The sequence below is a fragment of the Octopus sinensis genome, linkage group LG2 (genome assembly GCF_006345805.1).
Source record: "Octopus sinensis linkage group LG2, ASM634580v1, whole genome shotgun sequence".
Classification (NCBI taxonomy): domain Eukaryota; kingdom Metazoa; phylum Mollusca; class Cephalopoda; order Octopoda; family Octopodidae; genus Octopus; species Octopus sinensis.
In genome coordinates, this window is record NC_042998.1 from 148179832 (window position 1) to 148199831 (window position 20000).

The 20000-nt window shown below is 36.4% G+C and overlaps 1 protein-coding gene across 1 annotated transcript in view; it reads right to left on the reverse strand.

Annotated features, from left to right (window-relative positions):
* LOC115232636 (basic phospholipase A2 RVV-VD) overlaps nt 1-20000 on the reverse strand; it is a 22145-nt gene that overhangs the window by 1205 nt on the left and 940 nt on the right. Inside the window, exons 2-4 of the mRNA XM_036500168.1 lie at nt 16536-16602; nt 13446-13590; nt 7464-7582 (exon numbers count right to left, since the gene is read on the reverse strand). Of these exons, the coding sequence (XP_036356061.1) occupies nt 7464-7582; nt 13446-13590; nt 16536-16596 (325 nt within the window). The 5' untranslated portion in view covers nt 16597-16602. The remainder of the gene's footprint in view (nt 1-7463; nt 7583-13445; nt 13591-16535; nt 16603-20000) is intronic.

Here is a 20000-nt window from a genome sequence, read left to right on the forward strand (position 1 = left end):
CATCCTGGTATTCAACTACTTGTGAGAGATGGGTACTAAAACTGTTCCCCATCATCCTTACAGTTCAGTCAATGCTCCCTGACTTTTGCTTGTTCCCCAAGTTGAAGAAAAAGGATGCTGTGACAAAGGTTCTGGAAACCTTCATTATGGAGGACTTCCATGGGGCCTTCATTAAATGGTTGGAAAGCTTCAATAAGTGCACTGGAGACAGCGGATCCTACTTTGAAGGAGATTAGAATTTTGTACTTCTTTGAAATTAATAAATGTCTCTTCTAAAGATATCTCAAATACTTCTGGAAAGAATCTTGTATTTGACAGTAGACGTGCTGATTTCTGCCAATCAGATAAAAATTCATGGGATGCGTGTAGAAAGGCAAGAACTTAAATACTAATGTAAATATTTATTCTTAATATGTTCAACAGCCATCATATATTCACATATAAACCTATCAGAGCGTATCTATTCAGAATAGATACGTCATTGATATCAGTATGTTCGTATACATAACACTAAAAGAAATAAACAAAGAAAATAAGTCCAAATCTGAATTCCATTTTATAAATAATCAGTTTTTTCTCGTTTCCATCCAAATTGAAGTATTTAGAATCAGAGACATAAATGTAGGTAGTGTGTCATATAGAAAACATTTTAAGAATTGAAAATTGAAATTTGAATTTGAATAAAAATTCAACAAAATCTAAAATTCGAACTGAAAATCCATGTAAAAACTTCAGACTAATTTTTTTGTTTTATGATTTCAATTCTTAAAAGAATTTCAATTTTAGATTTTTAATACTAATTTTATCAATTCAAATTTTCTATTATAATCTCTTTAGAGCTACAATACTCTATAAAATATATACTGTGCTTAAAATAAAAGATGGTGTTATTAAGTGAGATAATTCATGCAAATAATAATCACAAAGTTATTCAAGAGGTGTTTAAAGATAATATCCAGGGTTGATAACCTCACTAAGTTCAAGTAACTGAAATTTTATGAAAATATGGAGAATACAATATGACATGAAAGATAATTATTAAAAAATTTAAAAAAACAACATTTTAATGTCTTGTTGGACTTCTTCAGCAATGAATATTTTAATCAATGATAAGAAAAACTAGGTCGATATGTGATCGATTTTGCTGCAGTCCAAACATTTCACTCTTAAATGGGTCATTCGATCTAACTATGAGTAGGGCTAGTTACCATATGATACAAAGAACTCAGTATTATAAGCATTAGGTATCCTGTTAAACTGATGATGATTATGTTAAATTACAATGTTTGTTTCAACACCTGTGGATGTAGTCTGGAATGGACTCTACTATGGTAAATTAGTCCGCTTTACACCACTTGAAGACTAGCTGTGGTACGTAACCGACTCAATGATTTATGAGCCTCATTGAGTACATACATACATACATACATACATACATACATACATACATACATACATACATACAAAGATGCATGCATACAGACATAAATGATATGCAGCCCAGCTTGCACTCGACTCGTGGTCGTTGCATCACTTCACGCTTTGAAGGTTTTGCATCTGCAATCCAAGAACTAGAGATTGCTACAAAATACCTAATTAACATAAGAGACATTGAAGTCCTTAAAGCCTCAAGATGAAACTGAATATGTTGATTATATCATAATTCTGTAGAAAGCATCGCATATATCCTCAACAGCTGTCCAAAGATGTCACCAAGGGTCTATCTTCCAATCTGACATGATGTAGCCAAAGCAATATACAACACAATCCAACAAAAAAAAAAGAGAAAAGAAATTACCCTGAGATAAATATGAACAATCCTTTGTTATTGAATACAAACACAAACATCAATACAGGGGATATTGGTGGAACATTCTCATCAGAACTTCTAACAAGAGCAATCATAACACTTGCTCAAAGTTCTCATTAGGTATACTGGTTACTGAAAGTTTGTCTTTGTACTTGAAGCATGACGTCAGACATACATTTTTGTGTCCAGGCTAGCTGTACATGAGTCTTAGGTATTCCATATATATATAATATATATATATATATATATATATATATATATATATATATATATATATATATATATATATATATATATACATACACACATATATATATATATTATATATATAATATATATATATATATATATATGGATAGCATTTTTTTTGATGGCCCGATAACTGAAGTGATGTTGGCGTGGGTTTCTGTCCCGACATCCGGAACTCGGAGTTTTATCATGGCTACCGAATAATTGTCACATATATTTACAAATAAATTCCTCAATTTACATAATATCGAGGTATCTTTCATTCTTTTGCTGTCTTACCATTTCTATCAATATATATATATATATATATATATATATATATATATATGTATATGTATGTGTGTGCGTGATATATATATATATATATATATATATATATATATATATATATATATATATATTATATATTCAAAAGTTGTAATGATACAATATTCCATGTGCATATTACCAAGATGGTAACGCTGTATAGGCGAGTAGTTGGCTGGTTTCTGAGATCATTCAGAATCAGAAGGAAGGATGTCAAGGATGTCACACTATTTCTATGTAGAACTTCCGTTCTCAGTCATCTTGACTACTACTCTCAACTCTGTTCACCGCGGAGCGCCAAACTTGTGGCGGAACTTAAGCCAATCCAATGCTACAACACAAAGATTGACTTGGTGCAAAAGAAGAGCTCCAAGAATGGAGGAGCTAAAGCAACTGAACCTGCACTCGCAAGAGAGAAGGCGCGAAAAATATGCACTACCATACTTATGGAAGATCTTGGATGCTTTGGAATTGAAAGCTACACCAACTACCGAATTGGATGGCACTGCATAGTATCAGAAAGGCATGGCAAGGAGCTGAATCATGCTGCCACACATATGGCTTTCCGGGAGCAAGCCTCTCCAGCTAAGGTTAAAAAATCCTAAATTCTCTATCGTGAATAAGTGCCTAGTACTCTAATAATTTGGGTTTCAAGCGTCCACAACTATTTAGCATTCTGCCAGACAGCCTCAGAGATTTGTGAGGTGTAGACGTGGAGGTCTTCGAAAATGTATGGACGATTTTTCATCTGCTGTTAGGACCAATTTCACAACACAAAAAACAACAGGTGGTTTGCCTACAATCCATCAGATGCCCTACGTATAATGAAAACCAAGTTTTCTAAACTGTAATAGTCTTTGAATGTGTCTTCTACGGTTGAAGCACAGCAACCACACACTTTCCACCTTTGTCGCTCCAAAGATTTGGCACCAATCTCAAATCATCCCAATACCCAAAAAAAGGCGATTTATCCCTCGTCACCAACTATAGGGGTATATCTCTAATGTCAATTGTTGCAAAACTGTACAACAAACTGATCCTAAATCGTCTTGTCCTTTTTGTTGAACCTCTGCTCCGAAAGAACCAAAATGGATTCAGACATGGGCGCTCAACGCTGAGCCAGATACTATGCCTACGCAGACTTAATGAAGAATCAAAAGCATTTAATCGCGATCTTGCAATGGTATTTGTAGACTTTTCTAAAGCGTTCGATTCTGTAGATAGGTACAAGATGTTTGAAATTCTTAAGCTCTATGGGATACCAGACAAAATCATTTCTGCCATCAAGGACGTCTTCAACCATCTTAACCCCTGACGGAGAAACATCATCTTTCTCAATCAAAGCCGGAATACTGCAGGGAGACACACTCGCCCCATTTCTTTTCATCGTTGTTGTTGATTATGTGCTACGTATATCAGTTGATACCATCCCTGGCAAGGGCTTTGAAATAAAACCAAGAAGAAGTTCCAGACACCCAGCTGAGTACTTGACATACACTGACTTTGCTGACGACATCGCTCTTATCAGTGATTCTCTCTCCAATGCCTAGTCTCTTTTACAATCTCTTGAACAAACCTCAAATTGTGTAGGTCTTTACCTCAATGAGGCCAAAACTGAATACATAAACAAGTGCCTGTCCAACAGTGATTGCATCATCCAAACTCTCAACAATGCGTCCATAAATATGGTTTCTGATTACAAATATCTTGGGTCATACATATCATCATCTGGAAAAGACTTTCTAACTAGAAAGGGTATGGCCTGGTCAGCCTGTAATGACATGCATAAGACCTGGTCATCAAATCTAAGTAGAGACTTGAAACTTGAAATCTTCAAAGCCACATTCGAACCAATTCTACTATATGGCTCAGAAACCTGAACGTTATCAAAGAAGTTTGAGAGGCGGTTGGATGGAACCTACACTCGCCTCCTTATGAGAGCTCATAATCTCTCGTGGAAGCGCCATCCAACCAAAATGCAAATATATGGGAAACTACCACCTGTGTCATCTCTTGTGAAAGGTAGGAGAGTCCAGTATGCTGGACATTGTTGTAGAGCTGAAAAAGAAGTAATTTCTACTCTTCTCCTCTGGAAGCCATCTACTCGCAATACCAGAGGGCGCACACTCTCCTACCCTGATGTAATCTCCAGGGATACAGGCAACCAGCAACAGGACCTCCGGAATGCCATGATGGACCGTGAAGTCTGGCGTAGCATGGTAAATTCCATTGTCTCGACCACGGTCGAACAATGATGATGATGACTGCATTATACAGCGGCATCCGCTCGGTAGTTCGCGTAAATAGTCACCTGTCCTGATCATTTAACATCACGCGTTCGGTCCGTCAAGGATGCCTCCTCTCATCAATTCTATAAGTATTGACTCGAGAGTCACTACTGTGGAAGCTGGCGACGCTGAGGGGAACGTGTCCACATACGCGGATGACGTCACCATGTTAGTGTTGAGCCACAGGGATATCGACCTGGTCGGCGAGACACTAAAAGAATACGAAGCGGTAACGGGAGCGGAAATTAACAGAGAAAAGTCAGTGGGCTTGCGGCTCGGCACCTGGAGAAGTAAGCCCATGCCGTCCAAAAGCGTCTCCATCGTGGGACGCTGTATCGTCGGACCGGTTAAATTGCTCGGAGTCTGGTCCGGTCTGGACCTCCAAATGGAGAAGAACTGGGATAAGATAACGGTTAGGGCGGCCACTCTCACTCAGGAATGGGCCGAGAGGAAGCTATCCCTAAAAGGTCGAGTGGAGGTGGCGAACGCGTACCTCGCATCCGTCATGCCTTATCCCGACCCTACCATCACCAACTGGAACGCATACTCTTCCACTTTATGTTGCAGAGAAGCGTTCCGATGGTCAGGCGATCCATTTTCTATCAACACCAGCTAAATGGAGGGCTGGGTATGCTGTGGTTGATGATGTGCAGACGTGCGCTGAGACTGTGACATCTCCGGCGCTTCATAGACGACGGTGAACAGGTGTAGTCACCGTTTGTGAGGCACGCTTTCCCGTAGCTCGTCTCTTTAGCGGAACTGCAGTCGTGGATCAAACAGAGACCGAGGCTAGGCGAATGGCATCGCGAGTGCCGCCTTGCTTTCAAGCAACTCTGCCGTCCGGGATCAAACTTGTGCGATTTCAATTCCACGAAGGCTTTCTATAGAGGATTAGTGGAGGGTAGGTGCGATGACATTCTTGGGGAGAATCTGGGCGTCGACGGGGAATACTGGACCCACCTGTTCAGGACAACTTTCGGGCGGGGATCTATGGAAAATCACCAGAGATCCTTGACTTGACAGCGTTACCGAGAAGCATTGCCCGTTCGGGATAAGCTCTATAGGCACGGTTCGAGACACAGCGGACCGACTTGCCCGAGATTCGGTCAGTGCGGCGAAACCATTCTGCACGCACTCGTGTATTGTCCAACCATTTCGGACTTGTGGCCTTATGCCGAACGGCTGTTGTCACGTGTGGGATGAATTCAGTCGTCGCCCGAGTCTATCGTGAAAATTGCTCCGCCACCTTCCCTTAACCGGGAAGCAAACATAAAACAGCATGAATTCCCATCATATATATATAAGTTAACGTTTAAAATTTCAGTTAACTGGAATTCTTCAATAAGAGAAGTTATGATTTTATTTTTCATTAATATTGTTATATTCAAATATTCCATTATTTATTGTTAAGATACGTATATTTCTATATTTATTTCTATATTTAATTATTTGTTAATTATCACATTTTAAGATACATACATTAATTTTATTATTATTTTAGACCTGAAGAGTGGCTATATTTTTAAATCGAATTAATTTTAATAGTATCGATTTTAATATTATCGATTTAAAGATATAGTCACGAAACGCGCGTAGTCAATTCAATGTTTATTTAATTTAGTGATTTTTTGAATAATATTTATTATAGTATATTTAAATTTTTTCTATACGATATAGATAATGTTCTTTCACCATTGAATTACCTAATAGAGGTTATTTGTCTTAATTATATACAATATTATATATTGCGAAATTGATTTAGAATTGCTAAATTGAATTTTCCCCTGCTATTATCATTAATAATAATATTACTATATATATATATATATATATATAGATATATATATATATATATATATAAAATATAGATATAGACAATATTAATATATATGTGTATATATATAATATATATATATATATATACCCACACATATATATATATATATTATATATATACTATGGGGTATATATATGTATATCTATATATATATACAATATATTGGATATATATATATTATAATATATATATATTACACACACACACACACACACACATATAGATAATCTAGCTATGTATATATTCTATGTATATATATAATGTATATATATATATATATAGATATATATATGTATATATATATGTAGATATATCTAATGTATATGATATATATAGCTATATATATATATATTATATATATATATATTATATATATATAAATGTGTGTGTGTGTGTGTGTATACACACACATACAAACATACATAGGTATAGATATATATGTTACATGTATGCAGAAACTTAGCTGTCAGTCGGGAGTGAGTACACTAGACTTTCACTACTTGTTTTATAAGTGTATGTGGTCACACGAGAAGAGACATCCTCTCATCTAACAACAGGTGGAACTCACATCATCTGTAAACATAATAGATATTTCACCATTGAGAAACTGAAGAGATAATTAGACAGAGGAGAGAGAGAGAGAGAGAGAGAGAGAGAGAGAGAGAGAGAGAGAGAGAGAGAGAGAGAAATATTTCACTCTAAATATATATATTTATTTGTCAATCCGGCCCAAAAGAGAAATACAGAGACGCTAAAACAGACACCGAGTCAGATCTATAAAAGGCACCCAATATATTTTGGCACAAGAAGAAAGAATAAAACCGAGTTTTCAACTGGGGACACTCACTGCTTTTGTCCAGTTCCAAAACATATTAGGATATTAGAGGGTTTGTCGTCCAATGGCCTCGATACGGTAAACCTTACACCAGATTTTCATAAACGTATATGATACGTTAACTAAAGATATACTCACCACATGTTATTCTCCCATTATTAAAATGCCATTTATATTTGGCGATATAAACTTTATGAGGTTGATCGCATTGATCTGCGGTGACGCTTTCATAACAATAGTCATGTTTCTGACAACATCTGAAATAAGGAACCGATTAAGATAATGATAATGAATAAAAATAACAACAGTACCACCATTGCAGCAGCAGCAACGAGAACGACAACAGCTACAACAATAGTAGTAATAGTAACTTTTTCTCATTTAGGTGCAAGTAAGTAGTTTTGAGGGATAGAATTACTCCATACTATAGCTCAGTACGAAACCGGTGCATTATTTATCGATGTAGGAGGAACAGAAGACTCTCAGCGGAATTTCAACTTGAAACATAAAAACTCAGAACAAATCCTGACTCACATGCATTGTTTATATGACTGACCTCCATGAATTGTAAACGCTTTGCACTATCTCTATCTACTGACCTCACGAGTAATCTTTCTAGCTACAAATTGCATGATCCAGAGCAGTTTATCGAAGTCCACGCTGGCTCATTCCGGAAATCTTGTAATTGTCTGTCAGACGGTTGGAAATACCTAAGCTGATTTGTGAAAGTTTTACCTAAAACTCTTCTGTCAGATACTCCCAGGCAATCTCAGTGTGCAACCAAGATTCGAGTCACACTCTATCATTGAAAAGTAGACAAGAAAGCTTCTAGACACCTGGTCTAGCCATTGAATAAACAGAAAGAAATCTGATGGTATTGTCTTCGCTTCGTCTAGTATCACGACCTACGGAACATATTTAAGTTTGTTGTACCTCAGAATCTAGATATTTTCGAAACATCGCCCTGGTTTGTACTGACTGAAAGGTGCATACACCTTGTAGTCTTCAAGAAGGTCTGCGAATGTGTGCATCTCAGAAATCCTCGCTAATGTCTCCTCACTGGGTATCGTCTGCTCTTAGTGGATCATCTCGGTCATTCTTGTGCTGTCTTTACACATCCATTATCTTTTAAATTCGTTCAGTTTTTGAAATCATTCATTCACTTAATTCTTGGTTTTCCTCTTCCCCTCTTTCTATATATTTTGTCTTCAATAAAGAATTTCTATAAATAATTTTTCCTCATTAATTATCTAAATGTTTTACTTTTCTCTGCTTCAAAGTCTTTAATAATATTTTCTTAGATTCTACCATTTTTAATTATTCTTCATTATTGCGTTTGCGTTCTGTTCATGACATTCATGGAAACAACGACCGAATCCTTGCATTATACATGGGAATTAAAATACTCATATGACAAGATGTAAAGAGTTGTAAAGAAAATTATCAGAGATTGACTGCAAAAATTATAGTATAAAATAATATCTCGTTTTGATAATAATGTTCCTCAACTTTCATATCTTTTATCTTTTATCTTTTACTTGTTTCAGTCATCAGACTGCGGCCATGTTGGGGCACCGTCTTGAATTTTTAGTCGAATGAATCGACTTCAACACTTATTTTTAAAGCTTGGTACTTACTCTATCGATTTCTTATGCCGAACCTCCAAGTTACGGGGACGCAAACACACCAAGACCGATGTCAAGCGGTGGTGAGGGACAAACACAGACACAAAGACACACACACACACACACACACACACACACACACACACACACACACACACACCACACACATCCACAAACAAGGCTTTGGTTGGCCTGAGGCTATAGTAAAAGCCCAAAGTGCCATGCAATGAGACTAAACCTTGAACCATGTGGCTGGGAAGCAGGTTTCTTACCACACAGCCACGCCTGCGCCTATGTTGCACCTTTTTTAACGACTTCTGTCTCAATACTTTGTTTTTGCATTTATCGTTGATCAGCTATTATCGTTGATCAAATGTGTGAGAGACGGGTCGAAAGCTCTTTCATAGATATTTCTTGTATTACTTATTTCCAGATGTGGTCTAAAACCCTTTTGCAGTTCATTTATTAGTTAACTTTTATCTTTTATCTTTTACATTGTTTCATTTACCGCCTTGAAAAACTTTTAGCCAAATGAATCGATCCCCAGCACTTTACTTTTAAAGCCTGGTACTTATTCTAAAGGTTTCTTTTGTTGAACCGCCAAGTTATAGGGATGTAAACACATCAGCACCGGTTGCCAAGCAGTAGCGCTGGACGCGCGCACACACACACACACACGCACACACGCACACACACACACACACACATACACACACACACACACACACACACACGACAGGATTCCTTCAGTTTCCGTATTCCAAATCAACTCACAAGGCTTTGGTCTGCTCGAGGGTATAGTAGCAGACAATTACTCTAGTTGCCACACAGTGGGACTGAACCTGAATCCATGTGACTGGGAAACAAACTTCTTACCGCACAATCACACCTGCATCTTATCTAATTTATTATTACATACACTCACACACACACACATTATTATTATTATTATTATTATTATTATTATTATTATTATTATTATCATTATTATTATTATTATTATTATTATTATTATTATTATTATTATTATTATTATTGAGTGAGAGAGCAGTGCATGCCATCAAAATGACATTGGGGTAAAATATACGAAGCCCAATATACCCATCATGACTACCCGTCTGATAAGGGTACACTAGGCATATGCATCACAACCATATGTGCGCGACATGGTGATCTCATATCACGATAAACAGCGCATGACCTTGCAGGTGGAGCCTAGTTAGAATTTTCTTCTGGCTGAGTAACCCATCCCGCTCAAAAGGGCCCTGAATAAGGGTTGTTTAAGGATGTTGAACGAACCATCCATGTTTCCAGAGGTGAATTATCCAAACCCCAAAGAATCCCTCTCAACACATGGCTATGATGTTCCCCCACTACTTCTGCTCATGATCAGAGATGTACATATCGTCAGCCACTAAGGGACATGGTCAACTGGTTAAGGTCAAACAACTGACAAGCAAATCTGTGGTATTGAACAAAATGTTTGCTGTAGCCCATCTTTTATACCAAGACAAAACAATGTACATGATAACACTTCCAATCAGTTAAGATCAGAAGCCATGAGAGCCACTGCTTAGTACAGCATCAGGGCATTTATTATTATTATTATTATATTATTATTATTATTATTATTATTATTATTATTATTGAGTGAGAGAGCAGTTCATGCCATCAAAGTGACACTGGGGTAAAATATACGAAGCCCAATATACCCATCATGACTACCCGTCTGATAAAGGTACACCAGGCACATGCATCACAACCATATGTGCGCGACATGGTGATCTCATATCAAGATAAACAGCACATGACCTTGCAGGTGGGGCCCAGTTAGAATCTCTTCAGGTTGAGTAGCCCATCCCGCTCAAACGGTCCCTGAATAAGGGTGTTTAAGGATGTTGAAAGAACCACCTATGTTTCCAAAGGTGAACTATTCAAACCCCAAGAATCCCTCTCAACACATGGCTATGATGCTCCCCCACTACTTCTGCTCGTGATCAGAGATGCACATATCGTCAGCCGCTAAGGGACATGCTCAACTGGTTAAGGTCAAACAACTGACAAGCAAATCTGTGGTATTGAGCAGAATATTTGCTGTAGCCCATCTTTTATACCAAGACAAAACATATTATTATTATTATTATTATTATTATTATTATTATTATTTATTATTATTATTATTATTATTTTTATTATCATCATCATCATTATCATCATTATTATTATTATTATTATTATTATTATTATTATTATTAATATTATTATTATTATTATTATTATCATTATCATTTAAAATAGCTTAATTCGACTCTGTGAGACTTAAAGTTTCGCAGACCTCTTACAGAAACCTAACACATTCAGGCTCAAATTACCGAACGGAGAGATACAAGAAGTGCAAATAGTTCCTGGAAACCGGACTGCTATAGGTCAAGGCGAGTCTTATAAAGTCTATATATATTTCTTATGTTTCCTCTGGAAGAGTGGAACATTTTTCTGGTTGATTCCTAGACTTAACGGCTATTTTTTAGTTTCCAGAACAACATTCTTGAACAAGAACCGCTTATCACACTTTGGATCATAATCCTCAAAAACTGCCCTTCTCACTGTAGAGTTTGTATCTTTTTCCCTGGAGTTACTATCTGGATCAAGATAAGCTGTATGGTGTTTGCTGTCACCTAATTTTATCCTTTCACTGGTTAGGTAAGATATGTACATGAGAGGTGGGGGCGCTTTATTCCTTCCATGGTAGCTGAGTATCATTCCTACTGCGCCCTAGAGTATTTCTCCCTGTCTCTCTCTTGCAATCTATCTATCTATCTATCTATCTATCTATCTATCTATCTATCTATCTATCTATCTATCTATCTATCTATCTATCTATCTATCTATCTATCTATACGCACATATATTGTTTCAGTTTTATATATATATATATATAATTGAAAAAATTTGGAGTACGGTTGGACATTTATTTTCAATCACTACAATTGTTTCTACGGAACGTTGTTCTTCAGGCGTGCAGGTACTTGACTACGCAGCCGTTTCCCTGTATAATGAGATCTCATTGTGTTCGCAGCGTTAATTCTTTGTCTCCGTCACTTAGCGGTACGGCAAAAGAGACCGATAGAATAAGTACTGGGCTTACAAAGAATAAGTCCCGGGGTCGAATTACTCGACTAAAGGCGGTGCTCCAGCATGGCCGCAGTCAAATGACTGAAACAAGTAAAAGAAAAAAAAAAAATATATATATATATACATATATATATATATATATTGTATCGAGATTATTTTATACCGGTGGCTGTTATGATTTCGACGTGAAACGAATTCAGTTGCAGCACAGACTTCGAAGCGACGGGTTGGGAGTCTCTAATAATGGTAACACGTGCTGAAGAAGCTAAGGTCTTTACCAATGCAGAAATCGATCCACATGAGTCCTAATACTTAAATGTGTGTTAGTAGATTATCTTAACCTGATTTTGCCTTCGTTTGATTTCTGTAGTTTTTCACTGGTGTATCTTTTGGTGATTTAATAATAAGAGTTTTGACTGTTATTTCAAGCAGGTTGACACACCTAGTATGTCCTTTCATTAATTTTAATTATATATATATATAATATATATAATATATATATATATATATATATATATATATATATTATATATATATATATATACATATATATATATACATATTTACATATATATACACAAATATATATACAGATATAAATGCATATATTTATATATATATGCATATATATATATAATATATATATATATATATATATATATATGCAAGTATGTATATATGTATACTTTTGTTGACTGAGGAGAGGTTCATAAGTCAGAAAAAGCAAGCACACTCAGTATATAAGTACCTATAATTATTAGAGAGGGAGTATGATTTTAAATGCAATATTATATTTCAGAATTATGTTCGAACAAGCAAAGCTACAGACTGTTTCATGTAAAGTCAGACATCCTTTTGCAGAAAGCATGACAACAATCGTCAAATATGACTGAGCTGCTTGACGATTCTTTGATTATGTTTCAGTTTAGAGATATCTGAAACTGTCTATATTTCAAATTATAAATATAAAGCTAGTGGTTTGGCGAAAAGAGACCGATAGAATAAGTACCAGGTTAAGAAAGGAAAGTAAGTACTAGTTCCATCTATCCAATTGAAAGTATTTCAGACTGTGCCCCAGCATGACCGCAGTCTAATGTCTGAAACAGATGAAAAATACACGCACACACACATACACACGCACACACACACACACACACACACGCACACACACGCACACACACGCACACACACACACACACACATACACACACACACACACACACAACACACACACAGACACACAGACACACACACACACAAATATACACACAAACATGTATATGTTTGTTATGTTGTGCATGCCAGCGTGCAAATGTGCCTGTGTATGTGCGCGCGCGAGCCAATGAATGTATTAATGACCTACCGATCAATCGCATCAACTGGTGTACCTGACCCACCTAATCCACACCATCTTCCGTATTCATTAAATTTCAATGCATGCATTCCTGTGAGGTTTTCGACCATCTCACGAAAACGCGCAATACTTCTTTTGTGTATTGAATGTGATCCTGGATTGTTGAGAGATTTGAAATAAAAAGATGAACTGTTAAGAAAAGATATTTTGCGAAACAACGAATATGAATCGAAAGGACTTCTCATTAAATCATATATTTACTGATATAATGTTGGACAAAATATTAAAATTATTATGTCTTTAGACATACATACATACATACATGTATGTGTATATGTATGTCTAAAGACTAAAATAATTTCATATATCTGTGGACGGCATCACACATGTAATTAGTAGCTTTCCCAAAATGACATCAAAGCTAAATCAATATAAAATGCCATTCGAAAAATTACTTCTGGAATACATATAGAGAAACTTCCTGTTACTGAATACATATACAAACACCAACACAAGGAATATTGGTGGAACATTCTCATCAACATTTCTGTCAAGGTTAAAATAACAGACCATATATCTTTGTTTAGAACAGACAAGAGAATGCATGTACCGTCATAGAGAACAACTGCCCGGCTGACGTGAATATCTTTAACTAGAATCAAAGGAAAAGAGGCTAACTTCAAACAACTGCTTCGAGAGGTCCAGTTTCAATATCCAGATTATAAATTCACATTTATGTCAATAATAATGAGTGTACATGGTTTTGTGAGTAACTGCCTAAATAACAATTCGGATAAGCTAGGGTCTTCAGAAAAAGAAATCAACCAGCTAATTCGCACATTATGAATACATTCTGTAAGTGGAACAGTAAAACTATGCAAGACTTTTTGAAGTTTAAACTATGAACTTGATTTTTATTTATACATTGAAATGATGGAGCTTGTATTTTTTTAGGAACTAGTTTCTTCCACAGAGGAATATTTTAAATAATTCAAAACAGATAGGATATGCTTATAAACCTAAAAAGACATGTTTATTCCATCAAGTACGGTAGAGAAAGTGCATTCCAGAAGTTTTTAAACTTGTTTTACGAAAGATTTATTAATTTCGGAGTAGCACAAAACTCTAATCTCCTTCAAAGAAGAATCCTCAGACCTTACTCGTAGCACTCCAGCCACTTCATGAAGGCTCCCATGTAAAGGTGTTCAGGACCTTTGTCTCAGTTTCCCTCATCTCCATGACTTGAAAACGACCGCTACCGAGTTTTCTCTTCAGATTGGGAACAACAAAAAGTTACAGGAAACAAGGCCTAGTCAATAGGAAGGGTGTCAGTTAGTTGGTTACCAGGATGGAATTGGTGACTGGCGCATTGTCATTGTGCAAGTGCTACCGACCAGAATTGAGAGTTCTGGCCTTTTGCGACAAAATCTGTTCTCAAACTTCCTCAAAACCCCCACATAGTATTCTTTGTTGACCGTCTGGCTAGAGATAATCCAGTGGATATAAGTGATGCCCATGCTATCGAAAAAGGAGATCAGCATAAGCTTCCCGGTGGATTTGCTTTGCTTGATTCCATGGGAATCGGAGAGCCGGGATGTTTCCATTGGGCATTTTGTCTCTTGGCCTCTGGATTATAACAGTAGATCAAGCTTTCGCCAGTGGTCATTAGAGATTTAAATACTCTTGGATTGGAAGTAATGAACTCAAACATATCTCAAGCATATCTCAGCAGGAAAATCACCAACGCATCTTTCCTGCTCCTCGTCACTGAGCATCCTGAGGACAATGCTTAAGTTTCGCATATGTTCAGATGTTCATGAATAATGTTGTGTATAGTTCTCACGCCAACTCCTAACTGTGTTTATTATCATTATAGACATACGACGATCTTCACCCAGAAAATTGCTAATTTTCTCAACCAACTCAGACGTACGGACGTCCCTCTCCCTCCCACACCTCCCTCGTCGTCTTTCACTTTCTCTCTATCATCCTCGAACCTCTTGCGCCAGCGAAAACAGACGATCGCTTCACAGAAGTTAATCCATAAGCAGTCTGGAGTATTTCATTAGTTTCTGTAGTGTTTTTGCCCAGTTTACTTCAAGCTATTACATAGCAAGGTTCCAATTTTTCTTTATGTCCCGAATGTATTTTGTAAACTAGTCAGCTGTGACAAACAGTGTTTAGAAGGTGTGTTCAAAGCGCTGTTACACTTCAATCTAGAATAACAATCGTTGGCAGATCAGCTTATTAGAAGTATAGTAATGACATATTAAAATTACTATAATACTCTTTTATTTCTTTCAGTCATTTCACTGTGGCCATGCTGGAGCACCGCCTTTAGTCGAACAAATCGACCCCAGGACTTATTCTTTGTAAGCCTAGTACTTATTCTATCGGTCTGTTTTGCCGAACTGCTAAGTTACAGGGGCGTAAACACACCAGCATCGGTTGTCAAGCGATATTGGAGGGACAAACACAGACACAAACACACACACACACATATATATATATATACACATATACATATACATATATATATATATATATATATATATATATATATATATATATATATATATATATATATGTATATATATATATATATATATATATATATATATATATATACATATACATATATACAGCGGGCTTTGGTCGGCCCGAGGCTATAGTAGAAGACACTTGCCCAATGTGCCACGCAGTGGGACTGAACCCGGAACCATGTGGTTGGTAAGCAAGCTACTTACTACACAGCCACTCCTGTGCCTATGGGACAATTATAACTGCTTCTCATAAAAATGTCTCAGACCTTCTAGACTGCACCTCGTATATACACTAATTTTTAGGCAATTTGAAAATCCAAATATTCTCCATGATTCTAGAATGCATAGATTGCAATCAGTAAGTCTCCACATTCTGTATGGTTTACAATATCTTCACTGAAATCTGGGTTAATGATTAAACTACATGATTCATTCATTCTTATTCATCGTCAAGAAAGATGTGCTCCACGGACTACAATATTTGTTTTATGATAGATTCACAAGACAAGAACTGTTGTCAATGAAGTTGATATTCCAAGGAACTGTGGTTACTTACCGGCAGCACAAAGGGTGAGACTCACCAACATTAAACAGTACAATGGATTCATGTTCTTCATTTTCACCTTTCAAAGAAAACCGACATCACAATGATTACACAAAAAGAAATATAAATTGATAATACGACTTTTATACAGATTATACAGACATGACTTTATTTATAATGTGAATGGGTAATTGTTGACGTTCAAACCTTCTCAAGAAATGTTATAGAGGTAAAATATTGTTTCCAAAATAGGCACAAGGCGGGAACTTGGGAAGGTGACTAGTCGATACAATCGATCCCAGTACGATCGATTGACCGGAAAAGAAACCACTGACACAAAAGCGCTGCATTTTCACGTTGTCACTTTTAATACTACACAACAACGTGTCTCCTTCAGTACAATACCACGTATCGACTTCAACGGGATTTGAACTCATAACGTAAAGATCCGGAAGAAATGCTGCCTAGTACTTTGTCCGATGTGCTAACGATTCTGCCAGTTCACATCTTAATATAGGTGTATACGGAAGATAAAACATTAATGTTTTCCCATTGGAGTAGCATAGTGGAGTAATTACAACTTTTGGATATCCGACTATTGGAGTGACGCAGCACAGTATCATAGTTATAATACACGATTCGTCACTTTTACAAAACCTGCCTCTTTGCATGTTGTTTTTAGCAATTTTTCATTTATCTGAGTCTTTTAGGATCACTGTAGAAGAGTAGGGGTCAGCTTGAAAAATGTAATTGAAAGGGTTCAAAGTACTGTGGTAGGAGAGAGAAAAAAAGCAGAAATATATCTTACATTTTGTCCTACGGAGTTTTCCACCATGTAAAGAACGACAAAAGTGAATGAGAGCAATGCAAAACGATGGAAAGAGAAAGAGAGAGAGAGAGAAAGAGAGAGAGAGAAAGAGAAAGAGAGAGAAAGAGGGAGAGAGAGTGAGTGAGTGAGAAAGTGAGAGAGAGGGAGAGAGAGAGAGAGAAAGTGTTAATAAATATATGATTAGATACTCACAATATCGTTGTTGGAAGAAGATATACTTTTTACGGTTTAACCAAACGAGGAAATGGGACCACGGCTCTGACTTGTTCGTAGATATTCTAAGATAAATAGAGTTGGAGAGGGTGGAAGACAATACAACCAGCAATTTAAATAACCAGTTATGTTGTATGGTTTCAACAGAATGAAGTCCGATAAAATCTACCAAGGACCGACCATATAGAGATATTAGACAGGTTGACAGATTAAGTCTAACCACTTCTAACATTTACCATTCATACGGCGAGCTCTCATCCAGTTTGTCTACCAAATTCACTTACAAACACAGAATCGATCCGAGGTCACTTCAGAATATAACTATCGAGAGCACTGCACTTTGGGGTTCACACCGGAACCACGGAACTATGGAGCAAATTTCTCAAGCAAATAGCTAAACCTTCGCTCCTATGATAAGGGTTTCAGGATGAAAAACACAAATTTAAACGAAGGAAACCTTTAATATGTTTTAATTCTTTTACTTGTTTCATCTTTTTGACTGCGGCCATGCTGGAGCACCACTTTTAGTCGAGCAAATCAACCCCAGAACTTACACTTTGTAAGCCTAGAACTTACTCTATCGTTCGCTTTTGCCGAACCGCAAAGTTACGGGGACGTAAACTCACTAGCATCGGTTGTCAAGCGATGTTGGGGGACAAGCACAGACACACAAACATATGCACACAAACACACATATATACATATATACGACGGGCTCCTTTCAGTTTCTGTCTACCAAATCCACTCACAAGGCTTTGGTCGGCCTGAGGCTATAGTAAAAGACACTTGCCCAAGGTGTCATGTGATTGGTAAGCAAGCGACTTACCACACAGCCACTCCTAAGTTTAATTAATGTTTAGTCTTTTTAGTAATTATTTAAAAATCTTACTTTAATTTTGCTTAAAATTCTTTTAAATGTTTAGTAGTTGAGGTGTAGTCTTTTTAACAATTCCTTTATAAAGGTTTAGTTGCGCTTACATGTTAAGATTTACTTCTAAAACTTCCAATTCGGCTTAAAAGTTCTGCCCAATGACTGAGTTGTATTTTAATTTTTAATGGCTTATTCGATGATATTTGTATGCACATACATACACCCACGCACACATATATATAGTTTTACATACATACACATATTTGTATATGTATATTTGTATGTGCGTATACATGTGTGTGTGTGTGCATATATATATATATATAAATATATATACACACTAGCATTATGACCCATCGTTGCCGGGTCATAGTGCTAGTGCATGTATATATGTTTATATATATGTGTACATATTACATGTACATCTATATATATACATCTACACATAAAATACAAAATACAAAGTTATATCTTGATATCGCTAGTGATAACAATACTCAAAATATATAACAGACTGGAATTGTAGGCTCGCCTCTTGCAATTTCGATCAATTGTATCTTGTCCTCCCTCTTGTATAGAAGTGTGACTACAATCCAGCCTACCTCTACTTCTGGGGGACATTTTAAATTTTTATCCGGGACGTCCTACGTCCCAGATATAAAGGTAAAATTAAAATATTTCCACTTTGCATGGTTCGAGTCGAGTACTCCCTTGCACGCTCCATTGACTCGAACTTTGCTTTTATTATGGCGAATTTACCGCCTCTGGTTAGATACTTGATATCTTTCATAGTCGCACCAAGACACTTTTCGATGGTGTTTTTCTCCAGGTGTTCAAATCTTTTTTTTCTCTACATTGTATACTTTATAGACAATAGTCTTTTCTTTAATTTAATTTTTTATTTCGTTTGGTGGTGTTATCCTAGATTCACCGTCTTTGTCGGTGATCAATCCGAAATAGGTTTGTATTTCTTCCATTTTAATTTTAATGAGTTCGTGCCCGCCGACGGCTGCAGCGAAATTCATTTTGGCACTTTCTTCTATCGAAGGCATTCTAACAAAAATGCTTCCGTATAAACGGTGAAAATATTGTCAATTTCCCCAAACAGGGACAATTCAATTTTTAAACAATAACCAAAGTTCCTACTCCCAAAGGGGGAGGGTTACAGTTTACAATTATTTAACAAATGCAACACTACAACGTTTCCCTTACGAGGAACCAACAAACGTGATAACAATAGTTAAACAGTAATAATAATAACAACAAACCTTACGGTCAATCAAAAAGCAGTACACAGTTGAAGCTATAGTCCTTTATATATAAGAAATAAACCAACAGCAGTACTCAGTAGAAGCGGCTGTTCGAGAAAACAGACATTACATACAGCCAAACTTCATATAGATACTTAATGCTAGCTAATTAGCAGATAATCTAATGTAAAAGTCGTGGTAAACGGTATATGCACAGCTCCATCCTGACTATTCCATTTCTGCACACTAATTTTATTTTTAATTTATTCCCATTCATGTGAAACCACTTATTCAAGTTCAAGTCATTGATGCAA